This window comes from Ictalurus punctatus, chromosome 15 (assembly GCF_001660625.3).
Source record: "Ictalurus punctatus breed USDA103 chromosome 15, Coco_2.0, whole genome shotgun sequence".
In the NCBI taxonomy this organism is placed as follows: domain Eukaryota; kingdom Metazoa; phylum Chordata; class Actinopteri; order Siluriformes; family Ictaluridae; genus Ictalurus; species Ictalurus punctatus.
In genome coordinates, this window is record NC_030430.2 from 23,832,752 (window position 1) to 23,856,452 (window position 23,701).

Consider the following 23,701-nt stretch of genomic DNA (forward strand, 5'->3'; position numbering starts at 1 on the left):
CAAACACACACACACACACACACACACACACACACACAAATACAAGAAGAGAAAACTTTAATCCACATTCTACTTATTTAGCTACGCTCAGATTAGAGAAGGAATACGATGAAGACAGCATGAGGACGATAATAACAACGATGATCATTTTCTTCATGACGGTAAGTTGGTTTTTTTTTTTCTTTTCTTTAAAGGCCTGTATTATTTATTTATTTATTTATTTATTTATTTATTTATTTATTTACTGTTATGTTTAACTGATTAAATTACCTTTACATGCATCCTAAATATTGTTTATATTTTGTAGCTTGACATGAATGCAGTAGAGGCAAAAACGTTCTACATAACTAACCGTCAAAACAGCGGACACATACTGTACTGTTTAATTATTCTGTTTCATTTTATTTCATGCATTTATTTATTTATATGCATTTTTGAATAGCAGTGATTAAATTCATGTTTTAGTAGGCTATAATCAATTCGGAATGACGCAGGAACCACTAAAAAAAATATAATGCACAACTAAAAACTGTTGCCTCAGGCGCTCAATGAAAACGATCGATTTCAGGGACATGAATAAAACATATTATCCGACATACTTACTTTACTCAGAACTACATTCAAAGCATTTAGGTCTTTAGATCAGCATATTTTTTTTTAAAACAGGGTGTGGAGAAAGTTGATCAGGTATGCTACAAAACTATTTATCTAAAGTTGAATGTCATTTCAAAATGAAAGCTGAAACTGGATCCAAATAAAATGTGATTGGTCTATATTTCCTGTCATCTCCAAATAGACTTGGGTGCTTTTATCACCTAATGTACACTGACAATCCAAAGAAGTGTTACAACACTTTACACTACTGTTCAGTTACTCATAGGTAACTGTTCAGGGACTAAGTAGGAACAAATTAGTAGTACTATATTAACAACCACAACAGTGCTACTAACTACTAATGAGTACTTGGTAATTAGTAAGCAATAATAAAGCAATGATTTGGTAGTTCATTATGAAATAAGCAGCAATTACTGATGCTTGTATATCTCTTGACTGCTGCTCTAAATTTGTTTATTGTTTTCCATTGTAATTGTAAAAAACAAAAAAAACAAAAAAAAAAACCTTTTAGTAATAGATATTTAATTATCGCTTTATATACGTGTGTAAAATGTAAATAAATTTAAATAAAAACAGAAACATAGAACATAGAAAACATATAAAATGTTTAAACTGAGTAAGCGTACCATTAAATGGAATAACATGATGATTCCCAGTCATGTTACTGACCTGTTGCCAAGTAACCTAATTAACTGCAAAATATTCCTCCAGCTGTTTCTTTTTAGTAACACTTCCTTTCCCAGCCTTTTTTTTGCCCTCGTCCCAACTTTTTTGAGACGTGTTGTCGCCATCAAATTCAAAATGACCTTATTTTTTTCCTATAATGGTACATTTACTCAGTTTAAACATTTGATATGTTTTCTATGCTCCGTTGTGAATAATATATGGGTTTATGAGATTTGCAAATCACTGCGTTCTGTTTTTATTGACATTCATGCGTGTGTGTGTATATATATATATATATATAATCTTAAGCAGACTTTGTTATGTGATTACTGATATTGACCTTTGGGTTTTATCCCAATGCAAGCACAATTTGCAAGATAAAGCCAAAATGTTGATATTATCATCATCACAAGCCAATTCTTTCCACTTTGCTTTTCTTATTTGATGTTAAATGTAGGCTTTCAAAGTGCAGGCGCATTTCTTTTTCCCCACAACACTTTTATTTAAAATGTTAACTAAATACAACCATTATCTCGGCTTTCTTTTTCTCACTCAGTGTGTTGTCATGGTGTCCGCCCAGAGCAAATTCAGGCAGAAGAGAGCGTGGATCATTGACTCATTCACTATAGAGGAAGAAAGTCTCGGCCCTTTCCCATACATACTTGGCACGGTGAGTATTGCACTATTTTGTCATAGTAAACTGTTTAAATTTGTATAAAACCTGTACAAGCTGAGAAGAAACCGTGAAAAAGAAATCACTATAGAATCAGTATATACAGTAGTACTGTACTATGTATGAAGCAAATACTAAACAAAAACGGAGATATATAATTAATGTAAATTCTTTCTGTCACTGTAATCTTTACAATTGAAAACTAATGCTATTGTGCTGATCTTATCAACACCCTGTCCCTCCACAAATATATATATATATATATATATATATATATATATATATATATATATATATATATATATATATATATATATATATATATATATATATAGCACTTTCTAGATGATGTGCATCTTATTTAAAACCATTCAACAAACCTGAGCAGAGCAGAGTGTTTGTGTGCCATGATTCTCCTCGTATACCAACATGGCAAGCAGAACACACGTCAACATACCTGTCCTGTTGTCTCGTGTTTTTATGAACCGTTTTCTCATGGCCGTTAGATCACTATGGATAAAGTAAGCTTAGATCAAGATGAATGAGATCTCAAGAGCAAACAAGTCTCAGCAATATGAGCTCTTCTTCATGCAAAAACATTTAGCTCCACATTTAGTGCTACGGTGGAGCGTGTAGCAGGTTTCCATGTTGTGTTCTTATATTCGATGATATGACTTACTGACAAACATCTACAGTATAAAGGAAACATATGAGTGTGATTAGTAAACCCGAGAGTTCGCTCTGTGAGGCTGAGACGCGGTGTGGTTATTGGCGGGAGGTTTCGGTAGCTCTCGAACTACACTTACTCTATTAATTATTGAACATTGAACAGTTTATCGTGATCCCGATTCTCCTGAAGTGACCCTAGTGTTAATCAGAAGTTAAGCTAAACAACTCCATTGCAGAAATCATAGTCTCAAACACAATGCCTGAAAGACCCAGGAACCCTAAATCAGCCAGTCATACTCTCACCAATGAGAAGGTTGGTGTCGGTGTGATCATAACTGTTGCTAAGCTATTGTTTATGGGTTTCTATGTAGCCATCTCAGATTTCAGTCAGCGTCAGTGCGGGACACACGGAAATAAATCAAATTGTCATTCAACTGCGTTGAGTGTTTTGTTGAGTGCGACACAGGGCACATAAATTGAGTGTTCATATTCAATTGTTTCAAAAAGTTCGATTCAAGCATTTTTCAAGCACTTCAAGGACCTGTGTAGCTATGTATAGCTTCTAAGTTAGTGTGAAAATTTGTTGATTTACCTGTTACATGCTAGTTTTGTTTTTTTTTTTCTTTTGGCAGATTAGGAAAGCAATCTAAATGTACAGGCTTCCCACACTTTTTTGTCCATTTTTAAGCAAGAGTAAAGGGGAACTAACGGTAGGAACTAAACTTGTGATCGCATGCACTATAGGACTGGTCCAAGGAATCCTTCGAGCGAATGCTTCATCATAACAAATTTGCATGGAATTAAGAAAAGCTCAATTCAAATACAAATCCTTGCTTCATAATGAAGGATAAGAGTGCAAGTCATCATGACTAACCCTAGTCATAACTCTAGCCCTAACCCGGTGGTATGAAAACACAGTTCTGTGACGTCAGTTCACCAAAAAACAAACAAACAAAAAAAAGTGTGGCAAGGACATCATGACCTCATGCCAAATGACAATAAAACACCTATCTGAATTCTCACTCATGATCACTAATCAGCGATCAAATTTTATTTGAAAACATAATTGTCATTGCTGATTTTTTTTATGGGGACTACTATCGTGCCAATTTGAGATACTGAGATAAATCGAAGACAGTAAAACGGCAATAAAACATCAGTAGAAGTCACTTCATTATCAAGTCCATAATCAGCACCAACATCCTAGATGCACATCTAATTACAGAGAATGCCAGTCATTCTCCGCTAATACACAACAACATAATACTGCAAAGCATTTGCAATCAAAGTAACCAAGTAAATGGAAAATGGTCTGCACTTATATAGCGCTTTTATCCAAAGCGCTTTACACTGTGTCTCATTCATCCATTTACACACACACTTACACACCAATGGTAGCAGAGCTGACATGCAAGGCGCTAACTTGCCATTGGGAGCAACTTGGGGTTCAGTGTCTTGCTCAAAGACACCTCGGCATGTGGAGTCACATGGGCCCGGAATCGAACCGCTAACCCTATGATTAGTGGACGACCTGCTCTACCACCTGAGTCACAGCCTACTACTCAAAAAAACTACTATTATTAATAGCAACAATAATAATAATCCATCCATCTTCAGGGTCACGGAGAACCTGGAGCCTATCCCAGGGAGCATGGGGCGCAAGGAGGGGTACACCTTGGACAGAGTGCAAATCCATCACAGGGCACAATCAAATACACACTCACACACCCATTCATACACTACAGACACTTTCGAAGTACCCAGAGGAAACCCCCACAGTACGGGGAGAACATGCAAACTCCACACGCACAGGGCCATGGTGGGAATCGAACCCCTGACCCTGGAGGTGTGAGGCGAACGTGCTAACCACTAAGCCACCGTGCGCCCCAATAATAATAATAATAATATCCTTTCTTTTTGTATGTGCTTTTGTTTTAGATAAACGTGGAGCGAGACTATTTGGTAAGGTACTTTCTCAAAGGGAGGGGTATTGATGAGGACCCTAAGGACGTTCTGAGTATCAACTTCAGAACTGGTGAAGTACTCGTGCATAAGAAGGTCGACTACGAGACCAACCGAAATCTCACGGTACATTTTACCTACCGTAGCTGTTCCATTTATCATTAAACATATTCAAAATGTATACCACAGCACTGCTGAATTCTCGATTCTAACTGGTCAGAAGATGTTCATAAATATTCTATAATGGCAGCTTTTCTGAGCTAACGCAAATCACTTGTTTATATTAACGCACTCATTCTAATACAATATCGTCACCATAGTAACCACTAATTGTATAGTAGACACTCTTCTAAACCAGATGTAAATAGTGTGTTATTGTTGATAGGATGCCGCTTACTGTAACATTTATGTAAGAAGTCGCCAGTAACAGGTTTGTAACAATAAAGTTCAGCAATAAAATAAAGCTGAAGAGCTGCACGATAAGCTGTATTTATGTTTTTTGTCTTATTAACTTCCAGACACAGGAAAGCTGCTATAATGCAAGTGAGAACTGGAATTAAGCTTATTTGAAGTCGGCACACAAAATTAAATGCAACTTAAAACAGCTACAAATTATGATATGTTGCTCTGTAATAAATGAACATTGCGAGTGTTTGCAGATCGCTGTGGTACAACAAAACAATCTGGGACATGCCGTTATAGGAAAAGAATCACCTTTGGAGTGGTAACAGAGTGATAGCAGCTTTATCACACCACCACACTGTTGATTATTTTCCTACAATAGCACACCCTAAGAATAAGATTCATTTCTGATACCTGTTTAAAAAAAAGTTAAATAAAAATAGACATGTATGATAAGAAATCAAACATAAGACAGTAGCTCACTCTGAACCTTTATGTCACTTTTTTTTTTAAACAGATTTTTTAAAAACAAATTCCATATCTATGTAGATCATTTAGCAGTTACTCCAGTGATCCAACACTATATTCATGTCTCTGTTGCAGTTCAAATTCGAAGCAAGGGATGAAGATTACATTCTGGACACGAACCTCAGAGTGGTGATTAATATCCTGGATATTAATGATAACGCTCCTCTTTTTACTCTTCCTTACTATGAAACAACACTCGAGGAGTCGCACCTTCAAGGTGACTTAACACTATACGATGCATTCATATAATTCGTTTAGCTACTATGTTACAAAATAAATACGATTATTAATATCAACACAATCGAACATTTTAAAATACATAATGTTAGGACTTTAAACGACATAAAAATTCGTTTATTATGTGCTGTTCAGGTTTACTCAGTTTAAATCTAATACGTTGGTATATACCGGTGTGGACTATTTTTAATCTCAACAATCACAAAATATTTTTACTTGCTTCTTTTTAGAAGTTTAAGTGTTTTGGTGAAAACAATAACAACAACAACAACAACAACAATAATAATAATAATAATAATAATAATAATAATAATAATAATTTATAATTGTCTACACTATATACTGTCATTCGCTTGGCTCAGGATTTGATCGCTGCTTTCTAAGTATGAAACATTATTACAGTGCCGTGAAAAAGTATTGATTTCTTCTGTTTTTGTGTATATATCATGCATAGTTTTAGATCTTCAAATGAAATACAACATAAAACAAAGGCCACCTAAATAAATACACAATAGAGTTTCTAATACCAACTGGACCTGTGTAAAAATGTATTTTTCTTATTTACTTATTCCCCAAATCTATGAAACTGCATTGACAATGGTGTTCAGCCGGACTAGACACACCCAGGCCTGATTACTGCAAACCCTGTTCAATCACGTCAACACTTACACAGAACTTTTTCAACAGCATGAAGTTGGTTAAAAGGTCTTACTCAGTAACACACTATGCTAAAGATGAAAGAAAATCCAGAAATGATGAGGAAGAAGGTGATTGAAATACATCAGTCTGGGAAGGGTTATAAAGCTATTTCAAAGGCTCTGGGACTCCAAAGAACCACAATGAGAGCCGTTATCTCCAAATGGAAAAACTCGGCACTGTCCTGAACCTTCCCAGAAGTGGCCGACCTTCCAAAACTCCTCCAAGAGCACAGCGGCGACTCATCCAGGAAGTCACAAAAGAGCCAAGGACAACATCAAAGGACGTACAGGCCTCTCTTGCATCAATACAGGTCACTGCTCCACTATCAGGAGGACACTGAGCAAAAATGGCATCCATGAAAGGGTGGTGAGGCGAAAACCACTGCTAACCCAGAAGATCAGTAAGGCTTGTCTAAATTTTGCCGGAGCACACCTTGATGATCCTCAGACCTTTTGGGAGAATGTTCTGTGGACTGATGAGTCAACAGTGGAACAGTTTGGAAGACAGGAGTCCCGTTACATCTGGCGTAAACCAAACACCGAATTCCACAAAAAGAACATCATACCTACAGTCAAGCATGGTGGAGGGAGTGTGATAGTGTGGGGATGCTTTACTGCTTCACGGCCTGGGCAACATGCAATAATTGAAGGACACATGAATTCTGCTCTCTACTAGAAAATCCTAAAGGAGAATGTCCGCTCTTCACTCCATAAGTTGAAACTCAAGTGCAACTGGATAATGCAGCAAGACATTGATAGAAAGTGTAGGAGTAAATCCATCTCTGAATGGCTCAAAAAAAGCTAGATGAAAGTTTTGAGAGTTGGCTGGTAGGAGGAATTGGCAGGTGACCAATATGGTGAGAAAATGGGGGGAAATCAATCAGTAAGTCAGTAAGAATCAATACAATTGCGATGCCATTTCTTATAAAACATGTTGCCACTTTTCATCACAAGGCTGTGCATCATACTGCACTGTATTTTAAGTAAGATTTAATGCAGAAACTGTGCACATCAGTATTCTGACCTCAGATGTAACTATAGATTTAAGGACATATTTCACAGCTGACCAAGAGTGATACATACAGGGCGGAGTTTACCAAAAACAGAGGTATTTCTCAGTTACAGGTAAAATAGGACAAGGATCATGCATCATGAAACCATTGCTGCAATTGATTCTTAAAGAAATGTAAATGAAGCTAATGTGGTTTTATATGTATGAAGTTTGTAAGAAAAGTTAGGAAAATCAACCCCCTAACCTTAACCATAACTAGCCTGGAATTTTCATGCAATCTGACTAGTGTGAATTAGAGAATGACACCATGTTCATTTGTTTGTTATTAACACTGAAAATTTCTCAACAGGTGAACTGGTTACCACAGTCTCCGCTTCAGATAACGACGACCCAACCACACTCAACGGCATTTTCGAATTCGCACTCGTCTCGGTCACCCCCAAAACAGATAATGTCGAATTCTACATCACTCAAAGCAACACCACGGGAAATATTTACTTCAAAGGCTGCTTGGACTATGAGGTAAAAACAACTCAGTGCTCTGTTATATGTAGTGTTTTATTGCTAAGCTACAGTGGATATAAGATGTCTACACATACCTGTTTTTTTTTGTGGGAAAAAAAAAAACACAACAAAAATGGCACCAAGATAAATCATGTCGGATCTTTTTTTCCATTATATAATGTGATGTAGCAACCAATAAAATCTAAGTAAAAAAAACAAAAGGAAATATTTTAAAGGGGAAAAAACCCCACAATAACCTGGGTGCATAATTGTGCACACCCTTTTATAATGGAGTATGGGACTGTGCTCAAAATTAACCAATCCCATTCAAACTCATGTTCAAAACTAATCGTCATACTGATACACCTGCCATACATAAAGTGATTCTAATTCAACTCAAATAAACATCAGTTGTTCTGTAGGATTTCCTTGACATCACATTGGTTTCATCCAACAGCTGAAGTCATGGTCCAGAAAGAACTTTGTCGAAATTGTCAAAAGGTATCATAAAGAGACAGGTACATAAGGATTTCCAAAAGAGTCAATGCACCATCGAACACCATGAAGGCCATCATCAACGAGTTGAGAAAATGGGGCAACACTCTGACAGTGTCGTCTGGGCTGTCACGTGTCTTGGTTGAGGAGTCGGATGGTTACAAAATAAACATCCAAGCCCGCTTAATTCACCCCAAACCATGTAGCAAAATGTCTTATGGTCTGATGAGAGCTAGGTAGAACTGTTTTCGGCATTATTCTATGAGATATGTTTGGCGCAAAACACGACAGCTTATCACCCAAAGAATGCCATACCATACAGTATGGTGGTGGTAGTGTCATGCTGTGGGGCTGCTTCTCTTCAGCTGGGACTGGGGCTCTAGTCAAGATAGAGGGAATCATGGATAGCTCCAAATATCTGTTTATTTTGGCACATAACCTGCAGGCTTCTTTTCGACAACTGATGACAACATAAATTTCACTTTCCAGCATGATAACCACCCAAAGCACAAATTCAAATCGAAGAAGATCAATGTTTTAGAATGGCCCAGTCAGTGTCCAGATCTAAATCCTATCAAAAACCTGTGGAATAACTTGATCCCCTCAGAATTTGATAGATGTGGGGCATTTTTGCAAGAAAGAGTGCAATAAACTTGCTCAATCAAATTGCGCTGATCAAAAAGTTAGTAGACTCTTACCCAAAATGTCTGAGTGCTGTATTACAAGCAAAAGGTGATTCAACAAGTACTGCATACGTGTGCGCACTTTTGCAACCGGTAATTTATGGTTTGTAAAACATTTATTTGTGTCTTTTTGGTTGCTATATCAATTTAAAGGTGGTGTTTTTTTGCTGATGTTGACATCACAAAAAAAAAAACCAACAATTTTAACAGAGGTGTGTAGACTTTTTAATTCCCTTTTTTTTTTCACATAGCAGTGCTTTTGTCAAAATTGAATGCTGGGCTTTTATTTAATCTGAAGTATTCCCAAATGTATACATCTCTCTCTCTTTCAGTTACAACACATAAATACTCAAACTAGGAAGTGTAGCTCGATTGTAAAGTGCATACATTTTCAATGGCTATATCGGTTTTATCATTTATTCAAAACGGATCTAGTCTTGTTAATTGATGTGGCAGTATTGTTGACCGTTGGGCCAATTTTCCAAATCTGTATTAAAGTTAAAAATTGTATATTTCCAGAAAGCACAGAAATATACTCTCCTGATCAAAGCCACAGACAGTGGAGAAAAAGTGCAGCTGTCCAGCACGAGCACAGTGGTCCTGAACATCATCGACAAAAACAATCACCTCCCTGAAATCACAGGTCACACAGTGAGTACTGTTTAAACTATTAGAGAAATTCTATATTAAGCAAAATAACATATCAATCTGCTCATGACGTGTATAATGATTTTTTTTTTTTTAATGAATTACCAGGTAGAAATTCAGAAAGGTGTCAAATTTGTGCATCAAGTTAAATGCTACATCTTTAAAAACGATTGTATTAAATCGGAGCAAACGCTAGCCTATATGTGTTAGCTACATTCGCTACATCAGCCTGGTGCTTGCATTAAATTTCTATGGATACAAAAATCTACATTAAATGAATAAATGTAAATGTATTATGTTTTTCATGCGAATCAACTGAGTAGTTTTTTTTTTTTTTTTTTTTTAGTTCTTAGATCTTGAGATTCCGGACAGTTATATGATAACAAGCCATACAATAATGTATCATTAGAATTATAAATGTTACGTTAAATGTCCAGTGTTTATTGACAGCATATTATTATATCTTTGCGCCCTTCAGGGTCCTGGAAAGATAGAAGAACGAGAGAGCGGAGTGGAAGTTCTGCGCTTGCAGGTCAGCGACAAAGACAGTCGAGGTTCACCAGCATGGAAAGCTAAATTCACTCTTCATGGAGATCCGGAGAACTATTTTAAAATCCACACAGACCCCAAAACCAATGAAGGAATCCTGACTGTTATAAAGGTACTTGTGTGGTTTTTTGAAGAAATATGCAAGTTGTAAAACTGTCAACCTAAGATCTTTTTTTTAAAATGTTTTCTGTTATACTGTGTAGGGGTGTTACGGTGTGAAATTTTCATGGTATAACATTTTCTAAAAAAAATAATAATAATTATGACGTTGTCATGGTATTAAGTGACTTTTTTGAAACAAAAACCACTGATAAAAAGTGAAGTGAAGGAAAACGTTATTTGACATCTTTGTACGAAATCGTTTGGCACACTGTAGCATGAACTGGAAAGAGTCCAGAGAGAAGGAGTTACAAAATCTACCTTACATTTTTGGCATGTCGCAGCTGGACACAAAAGGGATGAGAACCACTGAATTACGGAACTCGATCAGATTCAATGAGAATTGATAAAAATGCTAGATAACCATCTCCTCATACACAATGACTAACCTTGGAACCATGACACTGCGACAACAATAACTGTTTAAGTTGTTTAAATCTTTATTAAATTACTAAAATGTAAAATTGCACTTCTATTAGGCTTGAGAAGACTAACAACAGATTCGAGGCTCGCCAGTCGATTCGAACAATAGCAATATCTATCGAGTTTAACAGTTGACACGTCTGTCGGAAAACGTGCCACCTGCAGCTTCAAGATCGAATCCCGTAATATTTTCATGCTCTGTGTCCTATACAAATATCCTGCTGTCTAACTTCAGAGCAGAGCAACAAAACATCTTTGTCGAAAGGCACCTGGGCTTCCCAAAAAGATAAAGCCGTGCATGTCTTCACTCGAAAAAACATTAATGGGGGTATCAATTAAAAAAGTAAAAACAATGAGTTGTGTATCAGGGCTACTTCACTGTACAAGAATTCAGTAAGTATCTCTGCTGCTGTTCAACAAAGAGCACATAGTCTATATTATTTTATTTAAATTCGATTTAAGTTTAGTCACAGCTTATAGCTGGTTAGTGCAAGCATTGAGATTCTTAATAGGTTTTTTTGTTTTTTTTGTTTTTTAAACTGAATAAATGCTAATGCTACCACCTATCAGCTACAGCCAGCTTTCAGTATCTCACAAAAGTGAGTACACCCCTCACATTGTAGTAAATATTTGATGATATGTTTTCATGTGACGACACTGAAGAAATGACACTGTGCTACAGTGTAAAGTAGTGAGTGTACAGCTTGTGTAACAGTGTAAATTTGCCGTCCCCTCAAAATAACTCAACACACAGACGTTAATGTCTAAACCGCTGCCAACAAAAGTGAGTACACCCCTAAGTGAAAATGTCCAAATTGGGCCCAATTAGCCATTTTCCCTCCCCGGTGACATGTGACTTGTTAGTGCTACAAGGTCTCAGGTGTGAATGGGAGCAGGTGTGTTAAATTTGGTGTCATCGCTCTCACACTCCCTCATACTGGTCACTGGAAGTTCAACATGGCACCTCATGGTAAAGAACTCTCTGAGGATCTGAAACAAAGAATTGTTGCTCTACATAAAGATGTGAGGGGTGTACTCACTTTTGTGAGATACTGTATATCTATCGTTTGTTTTTTCAGGGGTGGGGTTTTTTAAAAATTTATGAAACGCTTACATCAAAGTAAGTGGTATGATATTGGATGTTTTATGCAACTACGAGTTGACTGCGATACTGTGTTACTGTACTTCTTTTTCTCCATCTTGTTAAACGTGATTCGTTTTCTTTCCTCCTAACGTCACATTTACGAGCTGATATGAGTGACAGAGGGTGCTCCTAACACTCATGAGTGTTATGAATGTAAACACTTTAGTATGAACGAATTAAAATCACGCATTTGGCTGGCATATGGACTTCACAAATAAGAATCTGTATTGGAATCCGGCTAAGAAGTAGATACCGTAAGTACACCTGATGAAAGATAAGATGGCAGGTGGAGACATTTGGGCCAATTCTTTATGATCATAGCTACTTTTTATCGGAACATGGAATCGAATGATCGGTTAATCTGTATAAAAAATGATTATGGAGCCCCATACCGACCAAACGAATGATCTTAACGCCCTCAAACTAAAGTGTTAATCACAGGAATGACATTTAGAGAGTACTATGTGTACCTTCTTCAGCATTCTCACTGTGCTAATAACTTCCAGCCGAAAATATGGATAAAGAAGTACAATAACACTGTATCTCAGTCAGTCAACTCACAACGACAATCGATGGCTGTTGTTTTCCCTTCCATGTAAAGACAAAGTTGCATCAACATTACATACATAACTTACAATAACATCATACATGCTTTGATATAAGCTTTTCATGAATCCTCCAGCATCGGTAGTCTATTCATTTGTACAAGCTTATGAATGTGTTATAAATGAACTATGTAGGCATGCTTTAAATGAAGTGTTACCCAAACGTTTTTTTTTCTTTTTTTCTTGTTTTACTACTGTAAATACACAGGCAATGGATCACGAGGAGCAAACGACAAGAAAAATGTTGGTTAGTGTGGAAAATGAGCTGCCTTACTTCCTCTGTAAGGTGAAAACTCGTACACCGTTGCACCTATGGGACGTAGAGTCGAACACGAGTGTGCCTGTCCTCGTTAAGCCTTTTCCAGTCACTATCACTGTTGACGACGTCAACGACCCTCCAGAATTTGTACCACCTGTTAAAATAAGATTGATCACGGAGAATGCAAAAATCGGAACGCTCCTGGAAACTTTCACAGTCATAGACCCGGATAAGACACATGGAAACTCATTTCAGTAAGTGAAGCTTACCCTTTATTCGAAAAGAAATATATTATGTTTAACTGTGCTTAACCGTTAGAATTTGATCGTTATGATTACAGAGATTGAGAGAAGTGCATCGCTGGTGAGTGTGTGAGGTAATTTCTGGGTCTGCTTATGTACGAACTGTCGGAAAAAAATGACATCTAAGGATCTCATTTGATTTTCTGCCCCGGTAAACGTGCATCGACGAGCATAAGAAATACACGGCACAGTGCAAAAGCGTTCACAGTGCTGTACGGTAGAACGCGAAATAAATGTTATTTTGCACCAATATGTAAACATGTGGGGAAAATAATCACTCGTTAATTACACAAAAATCTTTAAGTTGATAAATCAATTTCTTTAAGCCAAATACTCTTAAATATAACGCACAGTTTAACTCAAACTTATGTTTAAGTGTATTTGGCTTAAAGAAATTGATTTATCAACTTAAAAAAAAAAATTAGGTAATTAGTTTCTTCAGATTTTTTGAGTTAAATGAACTGATCCGGTTTTACAGTGTACACTTGTTAAACGCTCCTTAAGCAATGTGATCTTTGCAGACCTTTGACACCAAGGCAATGTTAGGCAAGGCATGCCCATCACTTTGGTTAAACATATCTATATTTGCTCAAAGCACAATACAATTTTCTTCAAAGCCAGTGGCTGTTTTCCAGAATGTAATGACTGTGACATCTGACAGGTTTTCTCCGAACATTACACATAGACTATACAGTATGTGTATATTTACCTTTGACCAAGAACTGGAATTGGATCATGATGAAAGTCTCTCTCTCTCTCTCTCTCTCTCTCTCTCTCTCTCTCTCTCTCTCCCATCTAGCTTTGTTAAAGTTGTAGATGAAGAGAACTGGGTAACTGTTGATTCATTAACTGGTCAGGTTTCTGTGGCCAAAGTTATGGACAGAGAATCACCATCAGTGAACCACAGTAGATATGGTGTCATCGTGCATGCTGTGAATAAAGGTAAGACACAGTGCGTGTGATGCTTTATAACAGGCGTCTTCAATCCTATCTGCAAAGCTCTGTTGTGGCTGCCAGCCTTCATTCCAGCCAAACAGGAGGCGCATTTGATAAGTGACTGGAACCCAAGAGGTCTGATTACACAAGTGGAAGCAGGTGTAACTCCTGACTGGTCGGAATGAAATCCGGCAGCCGCACCGCTCCCTTGTGGACAAAACTGAAAACTGCTGCTTTATAATAACTTTTCATTCATTTATTTATTTTAATCTTCAGTTATGTCACGTATTAAGCCATGTAAGTCAGGATGACTTTGACTTTTTTTATTTATTTTTAATACAAATGGATGAGTTTAGGTTTAGGTTACATTCCATTAGTTTGTTAGTTGTTTCAGTAATTAGTTCCATTAATTAGTTCCATTTTTATTATTAATTTCAGACCACCAATTAAAAAACACCTCTCCTTGCTTCCGTCTGATTAAGCATATCGACTTTCTCACAGTTCTCTGCAAGAACGTTCAAATGAGGCACTTATTATTATTATTATTACATTTTTCAAAAAGCTTTCATTCTTCTCTCCCCTGACCTACAGCTCAGCCTCCACAGACCAGCACTGGGACTCTGATCATCCAGTTTATAGACGAGAACGATAACGTACCAAAGTTAGCGGTGGATACAGTGAGTATGTGTTTATCAGATGAGAAAACCATGACTACAATCTCTGCTGTAGATCCAGACCTTCCACCATACAGTGCACCATTTCAATACGAGCTAATGGAAGACGACGGAATGGAAGGAAAATGGAAGCTTGAGCCAATCAATGGTACAGTTCCTGAAAAGCAATCATCACTGAATGTTTCATTTACCATTTGTCACCTAAAAAGCAGATGAAAATGAATATATCTAACAGTATGGTCACATGGTTGGAGATTTAAGAATCCCCATGATTAGATGCTTCATAATTATATACTTATATACTGTGGACACATGAGCGTTGGTCTATAAGAGTTGGCACAAGAGCACGCTTGGAAGAAATTCATGCAGAAAGACAGTGAATTGATATAATGCCATTTTTTGTTTGTGACTATGAGAGGAGCAAACACTTATTAAAATAATAATAATAATAATAATAATAATAATAATAATAATAATAATCTGATCTCACTGCAGAGACGACTGTGAACCTGGTCAAAGAGAACACAGTCTATGCAGGCCATTACAGGATTAGGATCAAGATATCAGACAATCAACGCTACGGTTCGGTCCAAAACCTGTCCGTCACTGTGTGTGACTGCACCGGCAATTTCAACTGCAGCGTTCGCAGTTTCAGAGTCCAGCCGAGTCTTAGAGCTATTGGAGTAATCATCTTCACTTTCCTGCTTCTGTTAGGTAAGACTGAGATGCAGGACCTATACAGTATACTGATGGATACAACTTCAATATAAAATACGCTGCAAAATTCAAGCTTTATGAGGTTGTTTTGGTGGATAAAGGTAAAAGATTACCGTTCAGTCTTTGATTTCATAGTGAAAGGAGCAGGAGAGAGAGGGGGGTTGTTATCATATTTATTTATTTATTTATTTATTTATTTAATTAATTCTCAGGGTTCCATGAGCCTCGTTACTAGTGTTTCTGTTCGACTGTACCGTTGAATGCGTTCATATATGTTTCTACTTATTAATTTCTGTAGTTATTTTCTAATTTGTCTGTACCTAAGATTAGGCAATACGAATATTAATATTTGTCTTGCCAATAAAGCAACCTTTTGACTTGACTTTGACTTTGAGAGCGAGAGAGAGAGAGAGAGAGAGAGAGAGAAAGACCCGAGAGCCTATACTGTATATAATCACTGTGTATAAAGTTGGTGTAGCTTCCACTTATAATTTACAAATTGACAAATTACAAAAAACACGTTGTAACACTGTAAAAATATGACTCTAACGAGTAAAACAACTTAAGAATGTATTTTTGTTTGACAGCGATGCTTATGATGGCTCTTATGTTCTGCAAAACGCCAGTGAAAACCATGATCCTGCATGATGATGCTCCTGGGAATCTCATTCAGTCCAACATTGAGATGCCAGGCACAGACTGCAAGGTAATCAAATATACCTCATATATATATATATATATATATATATATATATATATATATATATATATATATATATATATATATAAAGGATTAAGAGCTCATCAAAGCTCATCAAAATCCTATTTTGATAGGATTACTTTTTTTTTCAGTGTTCTCAGATGTCGCTGTGTTCCATTTAACCAGTTAACTATGATCAATTTTGTGTAACAAAGGTCATGATTCATAATGAGCGGTGTTTGTGTGGCATGTTTTGTTTCTCTATATGACATTACCAATACAAGCTACAAGGGTTAAACAACTTTCAACTACACGTGTTGATCAAGTTTCTTATTCTTTTTCATAAAGCTCCCATTTGAAATATACCAGTTACTCATGAGCCAGAGAAGTGTGATGATGTCCAATGGCTTTTCCAAACAGAATTCTATGCTTCATAATGTATGTAGTTTCATTCACCATTACAAAATACAGTTTATATATATATATATATATATATATATATATATATATATATATATATATATATATATATATATAATGGCTGTCCTGTCTAATGTGACGAGGCTCCTGTATTTTTTACTTTCAGGGTTCTACAAGATACTCATATCGTCAGATCCAAAATGATAACATGACGGTAATACACTAAAGCATGGGTTCCCAAACTTTTCCAGGGCAAGGCCCCCCAAATGGCTTTAACATTTGACCGAGGCCCCCCTTTTGCAAGATGTCTTTAAAACACATTAAAAATACATACATCTGAATATATCCCCTTTTTTTATTATTAATAATTACATCTTACATCTTCACATTACATTAGAAATTGATTGTGTGTGTGTGTGTGTGTGTGTGTGTGTGTGTGTGTGTGTGTGTGAGAGAGAGAGAGAGAGAGAGAGAGAGAGAGAGAGAGAGAAAACTTACCAGTGGGAGGGATGGGCTTGGTGGCTCCGACCAAATTGTTGAGCTCCCCCGGGCGCCCCCTGGCGGCCCCCGCTTTGAAAACCACTGCACTAAAGCATTGACGTCTTTTATTTAATTATTATATTATAGTTTCTAACATTACAATTACATGACAACATGGCATTTTTGATCAAATAAAACGTCAGTGTGATTTTGCATGAGCCAAAATGATCATGCCAATAAACTCCTTTTCGAAATTAGTTCAAATGAGCAATTTCAGATATTTTAGAAATGTGTTTCTTGTTCAGAAAGGTTTTGTCCTCAGGGCAATCTTTTAAGTTATCTGGTTTAAACCTCATATTTGGTATATTACTTTATTAAATCATTTAGATGTTATGACTTATTCTGATGCTGATGCCTGGAAACATCTATGTTGATTTTCTTTTGTCTTTTCTTTCAAATAGACATCAGTGGGCAAAAACGGCCGTGCTTACTACACAGATGACTTTTATAAACAGGTCCTGTCAAATCAACTTGATAAGGTAATGCTGTGCTATTTTAAATTTTTTATCACCTTTTATGAGACCTTCTGACCCAGTGTCACAGATTTTATAGGCTAGAATGAATTTCATATGAAAGACGCAAAACAAATCATAAACCTACCATGAAATCTAGTAAATAGCCAATGAGCAACAGTAATTATAGTCCGGTGAATTAAAGAGCGATATGTACATAGAGAATACAGGAATGCTAAACACACAGCCTCTTGCTCTATAATAGAGCCACTTGGCAAATTTTGCTCTTTAACTTATGTTAAATAATTATGTGAGTGTAAACAGACTCATAATTTGAAGACATTTCTCAGTGATAAAGCTGAAGCATTCTTTCAGTGCGTTGTACGGTTGCCTTCACGCTTGACATGGACTTTTTTTTTTTTCACACATGCACTTGAACACCAGTAATGATGTTTATACCTTACAATATAATTGTAAGTAATTGTGCTTTAACCAACCTGATCTTATAGATGCAAACAGAAATCATGTTGAGACATACCGATGAATTCATGATTAGGAATCCTTCTTTCAGTAAGATTAAATAAAAGACTGACGGATAAATCCTACTCGATTTTACGTTGCACAAGTCGATGAGTTTTATATCAAGCGATATATAGTGCTGAAGTTTTAATTTGCTCACTACAGAGCCTCCTCCTGCTCCAGGCTCAAGAACAGGAGATCAGCGATTACGAGCCACACCGCTATGCGTATGAAGAAGAACTAGATGAAAATCTCGATCCGGACCTCGATCCCCTCACCATTCCTGAGACCGATTTACAGCAGGACATCCTCACAAACCTAGATTCGCGCTTTAGCAACCTGGCAGCTGTGTGCAGGCCTGATTTAATGTCATCTTCCCAGAAAATATTAGGCTAATGTGTGTCTACAGTATGTGTGAATTTTCTGGATTTGGAATCAGGGAACAAATCGACCTTACGCGAGAACTTCCGAGCAGATCCATGGAATAGAACATTGTGAAGTCTTGTTTTTAAGGTGCAGTCAGACCAACTGCAAATAAAATTCGCTTGGCGATTGTAGAGGGGGGGAAAAAAGAGCAGAAACATACACGCAGATAAAAATTTTGATCCGCTATGAATTTTTTAACCGTAGGAACCGGAGTCAATCCAAAAAAATAAAAATTATAATAATACATTTGTCAAAAACCTTTGTCAACGTCAACCAGATCCTTACATTTGCCCATTTTTCCTGTTTCCAACACGTCAACTTCCAGAACTGACTGTTCACTTGCTGCCTAATACAGGGGTTCCCAAACTTTTCCAGGGCAAGGCCCCCCAAATGGCATTAACATTTGACCGAGGCCCACCTTTTGCAAGATGTCTTTAAAACACATTAAAAATACAGACTTCTGAATATATCCAGCTTTTTTTAAAATTATTATTAATAATTACATCTTAACATTACATTACATTAGGAATTGATTGTGTGTGTGCAAGATGTTAACTTGCCATTGGGAGCAACTTGGGGGTCAGTGTCTTGCCCAAGGAAGCTTCAGCATGTGGAGTCACGTGGGCCGGGAATCGAACCGCCAACCCTACGATTAGTGGACAACCCGCTCTACCACCTGAGACAAGAAGTGAAAAGAAAAGAAATGCTCTTCTCGCATTTCAAAAGTCCATGCACGCATACTGGCTTCGGTTGAATTTTTCCTTTACCACGTCACTGTGTTCGAATGACTTTTTCCGATTTCAAATGAATGTACTGTCATGTGATTACAGTTATCGATGTCAGTGCAATTCCGTTACGTGCATCACAAATGTATCGTTAAGAAAACTTTAACGTTTTTGAGTGAAAATGCATTTTTAAAAGGAATCACATTTTGCGCGGCTGCAAAATACGTTGAGGCGGCGCTGAAATGTCTGCTAAAAGAACTACGAGTTTCACTTTGTAGTGTATTTTTGGAAATTTTGATAGGTTTGGAAAGTACCGTGAACGTAAAGTCATTAGCAATCTGATTACGTTACTGATTACTGCATGTGTAAAGTAATCGGATCACTAATTATGTGCAATCGACTTCGTTAGCATTTTTAACCCCTAAGGTTTAGTACCTGCTAACTACGTTGCAACATGTTTCGACTCTTATTATGAAGTGTGGAACCAGCTATGTTGTTTAACAGATCAATGCATTGATGCTGCAAAATCTTCTGCAGAAGACTGAACTCTTTATTGCTCGTTATGCTCCTTTTTATACATTGTGGAAATGTAAAATAGTTGTAGAAATACTTTAAATGAAAGAGTTCATTTGGATTGGCTGGGAAAATTAATGACAGTCAACACAGTACATACACAGGCTTGCAAAAATGAGATGTCAGATTGGTATACTGTAGACTTTTGATATATTTTGGTTGTTAGTAATTTATTGTATGTTAAGTATTTACTGTGTTATGTGAGTCTAATGTTCTGAACTGGTCATGTCATGGTTATCCAAGATGAATTTCCCAGAAATGGGACAATAAAGTATATTCTATTCTAAATGCCTGCTGTGCAACAAGCAATGATTTTTTTTGTCCTATTAAAACAGCGAGTACACAAACAGCTAACAGACACTAATTGATGCACCAGCTTTGATAGCAGTGTATTAGCACTGTGTTGGGGGCTTCATATCAGATTTTCACACAGGTTACACTGACTACGTTTACATAGACAACAATAATCTAATTATTGACCTTATTCTGAATAAGACGATATTCTGATTAAGGTGTTTACATGAGTCGCTTTTAGAATATTCCTTTCATGTTCCTGTTTTACATGTTATAGAACACAGATGGATTAACGGCACACGTCATTACGTCCCCGCGCCGCGCCGTCCGACGTTCCCTCCAGAATTTCACGTATCGACATGCAGTTGGTCTTCGTTATGGGACCGTATACAGTTTTGGGTGTTTTTATTTTTAATTTTACGAAAGCTTCAAGTGCGGTTAATTGTTTATCATGCTGTACGTGCGAATAGATGACTGCTTGAAGCCGTAGGCTGCGTCCCAAACCGCCTACTTACCTACTACATAGTAGCTGAGATGCATGTATATCTCCTACTATATACATTTATTTCGCCTACTATATAGCAGGTAAGTACGCGGTTTGGGACGCAGCCGTGCTCTCTTATTTACCGTAAAACGGTCGAGCGCTGCCGTGTGTGTACGTGTCCTGTCTCACAATGCGGTGAAAACTCCCAGACGACGTTAACAGTGTGATTAAGGTGTGTACACGTCTGTAACGCACGTCCATAACGCGACTAAAACAGGAAATACTCCACACGTCTTAATTCCATTTGTGTTTACGTCGAGTATGACTTTAATCGGATTAAGGTCCTCAATAATCTCTGTTCACATGCTAGTTTCTTAATCAGAGTATCGTCTTAATCGGGTTCATATCGAATTATCCTTGTCCATGTAAACGTACTGACTGTCTACCGAATAATGGGTTTGAGTTTAGTGAACAAACAGTAAAGTAAAAGTATTTTTAATGTAAATATGATCGCTTCACACAGAAAAAGCAATCCCAGAGAAACCCCAGGAATTATTACATTAATCCCAACTTCCCATGTACAGGAAATATATCATGACATTTTCATAACACTGTCTGTATTTATGTGTTGTCATTATAAGAACAAAGAGAGAAAGACAAAGTGGTTGCAAGGAAGGATGGCACATTGAGGTAACCTTCTGAGGTAACCATGACTACGATTTCCCTCAAACAGTGTTAAACAAAGGAAGAAGAAGAAAAAAAAAGACCTAAAAAAGATTTTGTCAAAAAGCTTAAAGGACAGAACAGACTGGCTTTTCTAGGTAGATGTCTATCTCACATTCTTGAGAAAGCAGACACTCCTGTACAAGAAATGTGAGACATGCTGAATACTTGTTTAAATTTCCGGTTATGTGAGCAATGACAAGACAAACACCTGGCATAAATCTGATCAAACACCATATTTGCTCGACCCAGATGACCAAATATCCAGAGACTGTATTACCCCAAAATTCCGGACACAGATTTGAATGTACTATTTGACTTAAATAAATAAACCAAAAGCACACTGTCCACTATCACAATGTTTACTGCGATGAAATCATTGCAGTAAAGAAATTCTTTATTGCTGGCAAATCACCAAATGATGCAATATTTGAGTATGATCAAGAAAAACTACCTCACAGTTCCAGACAGTTACAGTTTGTGATTACAGAAAATGAAATGGAGCGATTTCATTTCATCAATTACCATGCAACTGAATATATGTAATTTGTTGTAGTTAATACTACTTACATTATGCATATATATGTGTGTGTGTGTGATAAAGGTCAACATGATCTGTGGTTAACATGGAATTGGAGTTTTCTAAGAGTTGAGCCTAAAAGGAGATTTGTCTCATTGGGCTCAGGTCCTGATCTGGATTTTTATATTTAGCTTTCTGTCATGTTACACTCTTCTTTAGTGTGAAAAGCCCTCTCTTATAATGTCTGAAATAGGCCTGGACTGATGATAACCCTAACCCTGTATCTCAGGTCGTAGAGTGGGTTGTCCACCAATCGTAGGGTTGGTGGTTTGATTCCTGGCCCATGTGACCCCACATGGGCAAGACACTGAACCCTGAGTTGCTCCCGATGGCAAGTTAGCACTTTACCTAGCAGCTCTGCTACCATGGGTGAATGAGACACAGTGTATAGCGCTTTGGATAAAAGCGTTATATAAGTGCATTAACCATTTATATACTCTGCCTTTCTTTGAATAAATGAGAGATCTTGCCTTGAGAACTTTGTGTGTCTGTGTCATTTGGTAAACTCTCCCAAGCGCTTGGTGTGAGAAGTGTGTCGCGAGGCGAGGGCGCCGTCATTCATTTCGCTTTCTCTCTTCTTAAGAATCGTAACCCAGAGATCCTCTCGTTTCGAAATCCTAACAACTGACAAAAAGCCACTGAAAGGCCTGTGAGTCCTCAGGGTTTTAACTGTGCGCTAGGATTGAAGCTGTTTTGGATCAAAGTATCTGCTCAATATGAAAACCCAGGAGGTTTTTACATACAGGTTCTGTTACGCTAATCCGAACAGATTGCAAGAGAAACACTGCCGATCACACAGAGTAATCGCACACTGTCCAGCCAATAACATGACAAAGCAAACATCGCTAGCAAGTCAAGGCTAGCAGCTGTTGCTGTTTGGGTTTCAGTGTATGCTGACTCATTTAAATGTAAAAGACCAAGTATGTGAGTGGTGAAATGCAACCAGCATGGATAGTACAGACTTCAGTTGGCGTTCAAGCATGTTTTGGCATGTACGTGCCAATTTTTTTTTTTTTTTATCACTGAACTCTACTTAAGTTATAGGCTATACTATCTTACAAGTTTAGTAATGTTTTGTATCATACAATGGACAGCGAACACTTATTAAATGTGCAGTTATTCCTGTTTATTAGTAGCTTTTAGATTTGAAAAATGCACAATTGTGTAACTTCATTGTAATTTGTTCATTTAGTTTTTAAAACAAGTAAACACAAATGACCCATTAATTGGGCTGTTAATGACTAAATACTAATAACAATAACAACAATGCCACCAGTCCATGTCAGCCATTTTCCTTTATGGTGCTGACTTTTGTTGCATTCTCAATTTTAATTGGCTGTTGACAAGATCTGATCAGATAGAAACCATTCACCAATGTACAGTTTAAACTTCATTTATTTATTTATTTATTTATTTATTTATTTATTTCTGTTGTTAGACAGTGGAACGAATATGAAACAGTCCATTAAGACTACATGTTAACAAGCAGTCACTTCCAAGCCATTTCCAAATTTTGGAATAAAAGCATCTGCTAAATGAATGAATGTAAATGTAAATGTAAAGAGAGGTGTGTCCGGGGTGGGAAAGCAAGACCTCGTGCTCTCGGTGCGGTACTGCTGACCCTCTTCAACGGAAGGTAGCTAAGGTTTGCCCAAAAAGTTTGCTAGCTTTGTCTCTAGGTGCTTTTTTTTCTCTGTCAAAGTGA

The 23,701-nt window shown here is 37.0% G+C and overlaps 1 protein-coding gene across 1 annotated transcript; it reads left to right on the forward strand.

The window, feature by feature from the left end:
* LOC108275795 (cadherin-like protein 26) lies at positions 1 to 22,474 on the forward strand. The gene is made up of 16 exons (XM_053686240.1): positions 1 to 161; positions 1,838 to 1,951; positions 4,562 to 4,711; positions 5,591 to 5,732; positions 7,812 to 7,984; positions 9,664 to 9,795; positions 10,271 to 10,453; positions 12,881 to 13,185; positions 14,033 to 14,175; positions 14,761 to 14,991; positions 15,339 to 15,557; positions 16,148 to 16,266; positions 16,609 to 16,698; positions 16,847 to 16,894; positions 17,622 to 17,699; positions 18,357 to 22,474. The coding sequence occupies exons 1-16, from the start codon at positions 120 to 122 to the stop codon at positions 18,585 to 18,587; spliced, it is 2,400 nt and encodes a 799-aa protein (XP_053542215.1). The 5' UTR covers positions 1 to 119; the 3' UTR covers positions 18,588 to 22,474.
* Positions 22,475 to 23,701: the final 1,227 nt, after the last annotated feature.

What these genes read in the sequence shown, in the direction of transcription:
- LOC108275795 (XM_053686240.1), top strand. Translation starts at nt 120, where the DNA reads ATGAGGACGATAATAACAACGATGATCATTTTCTTCATGACG. An exon ending in TCCCATACATACTTGGCACG is followed by an intron (nt 1,952 to 4,561) that starts GTGAGTATTGCA and finishes CTTTTGTTTTAG; the next exon opens with ATAAACGTGGAGCGAGACTA. An exon ending in TGTCAAATCAACTTGATAAG is followed by an intron (nt 17,700 to 18,356) that starts GTAATGCTGTGC and finishes TGCTCACTACAG; the next exon opens with AGCCTCCTCCTGCTCCAGGC.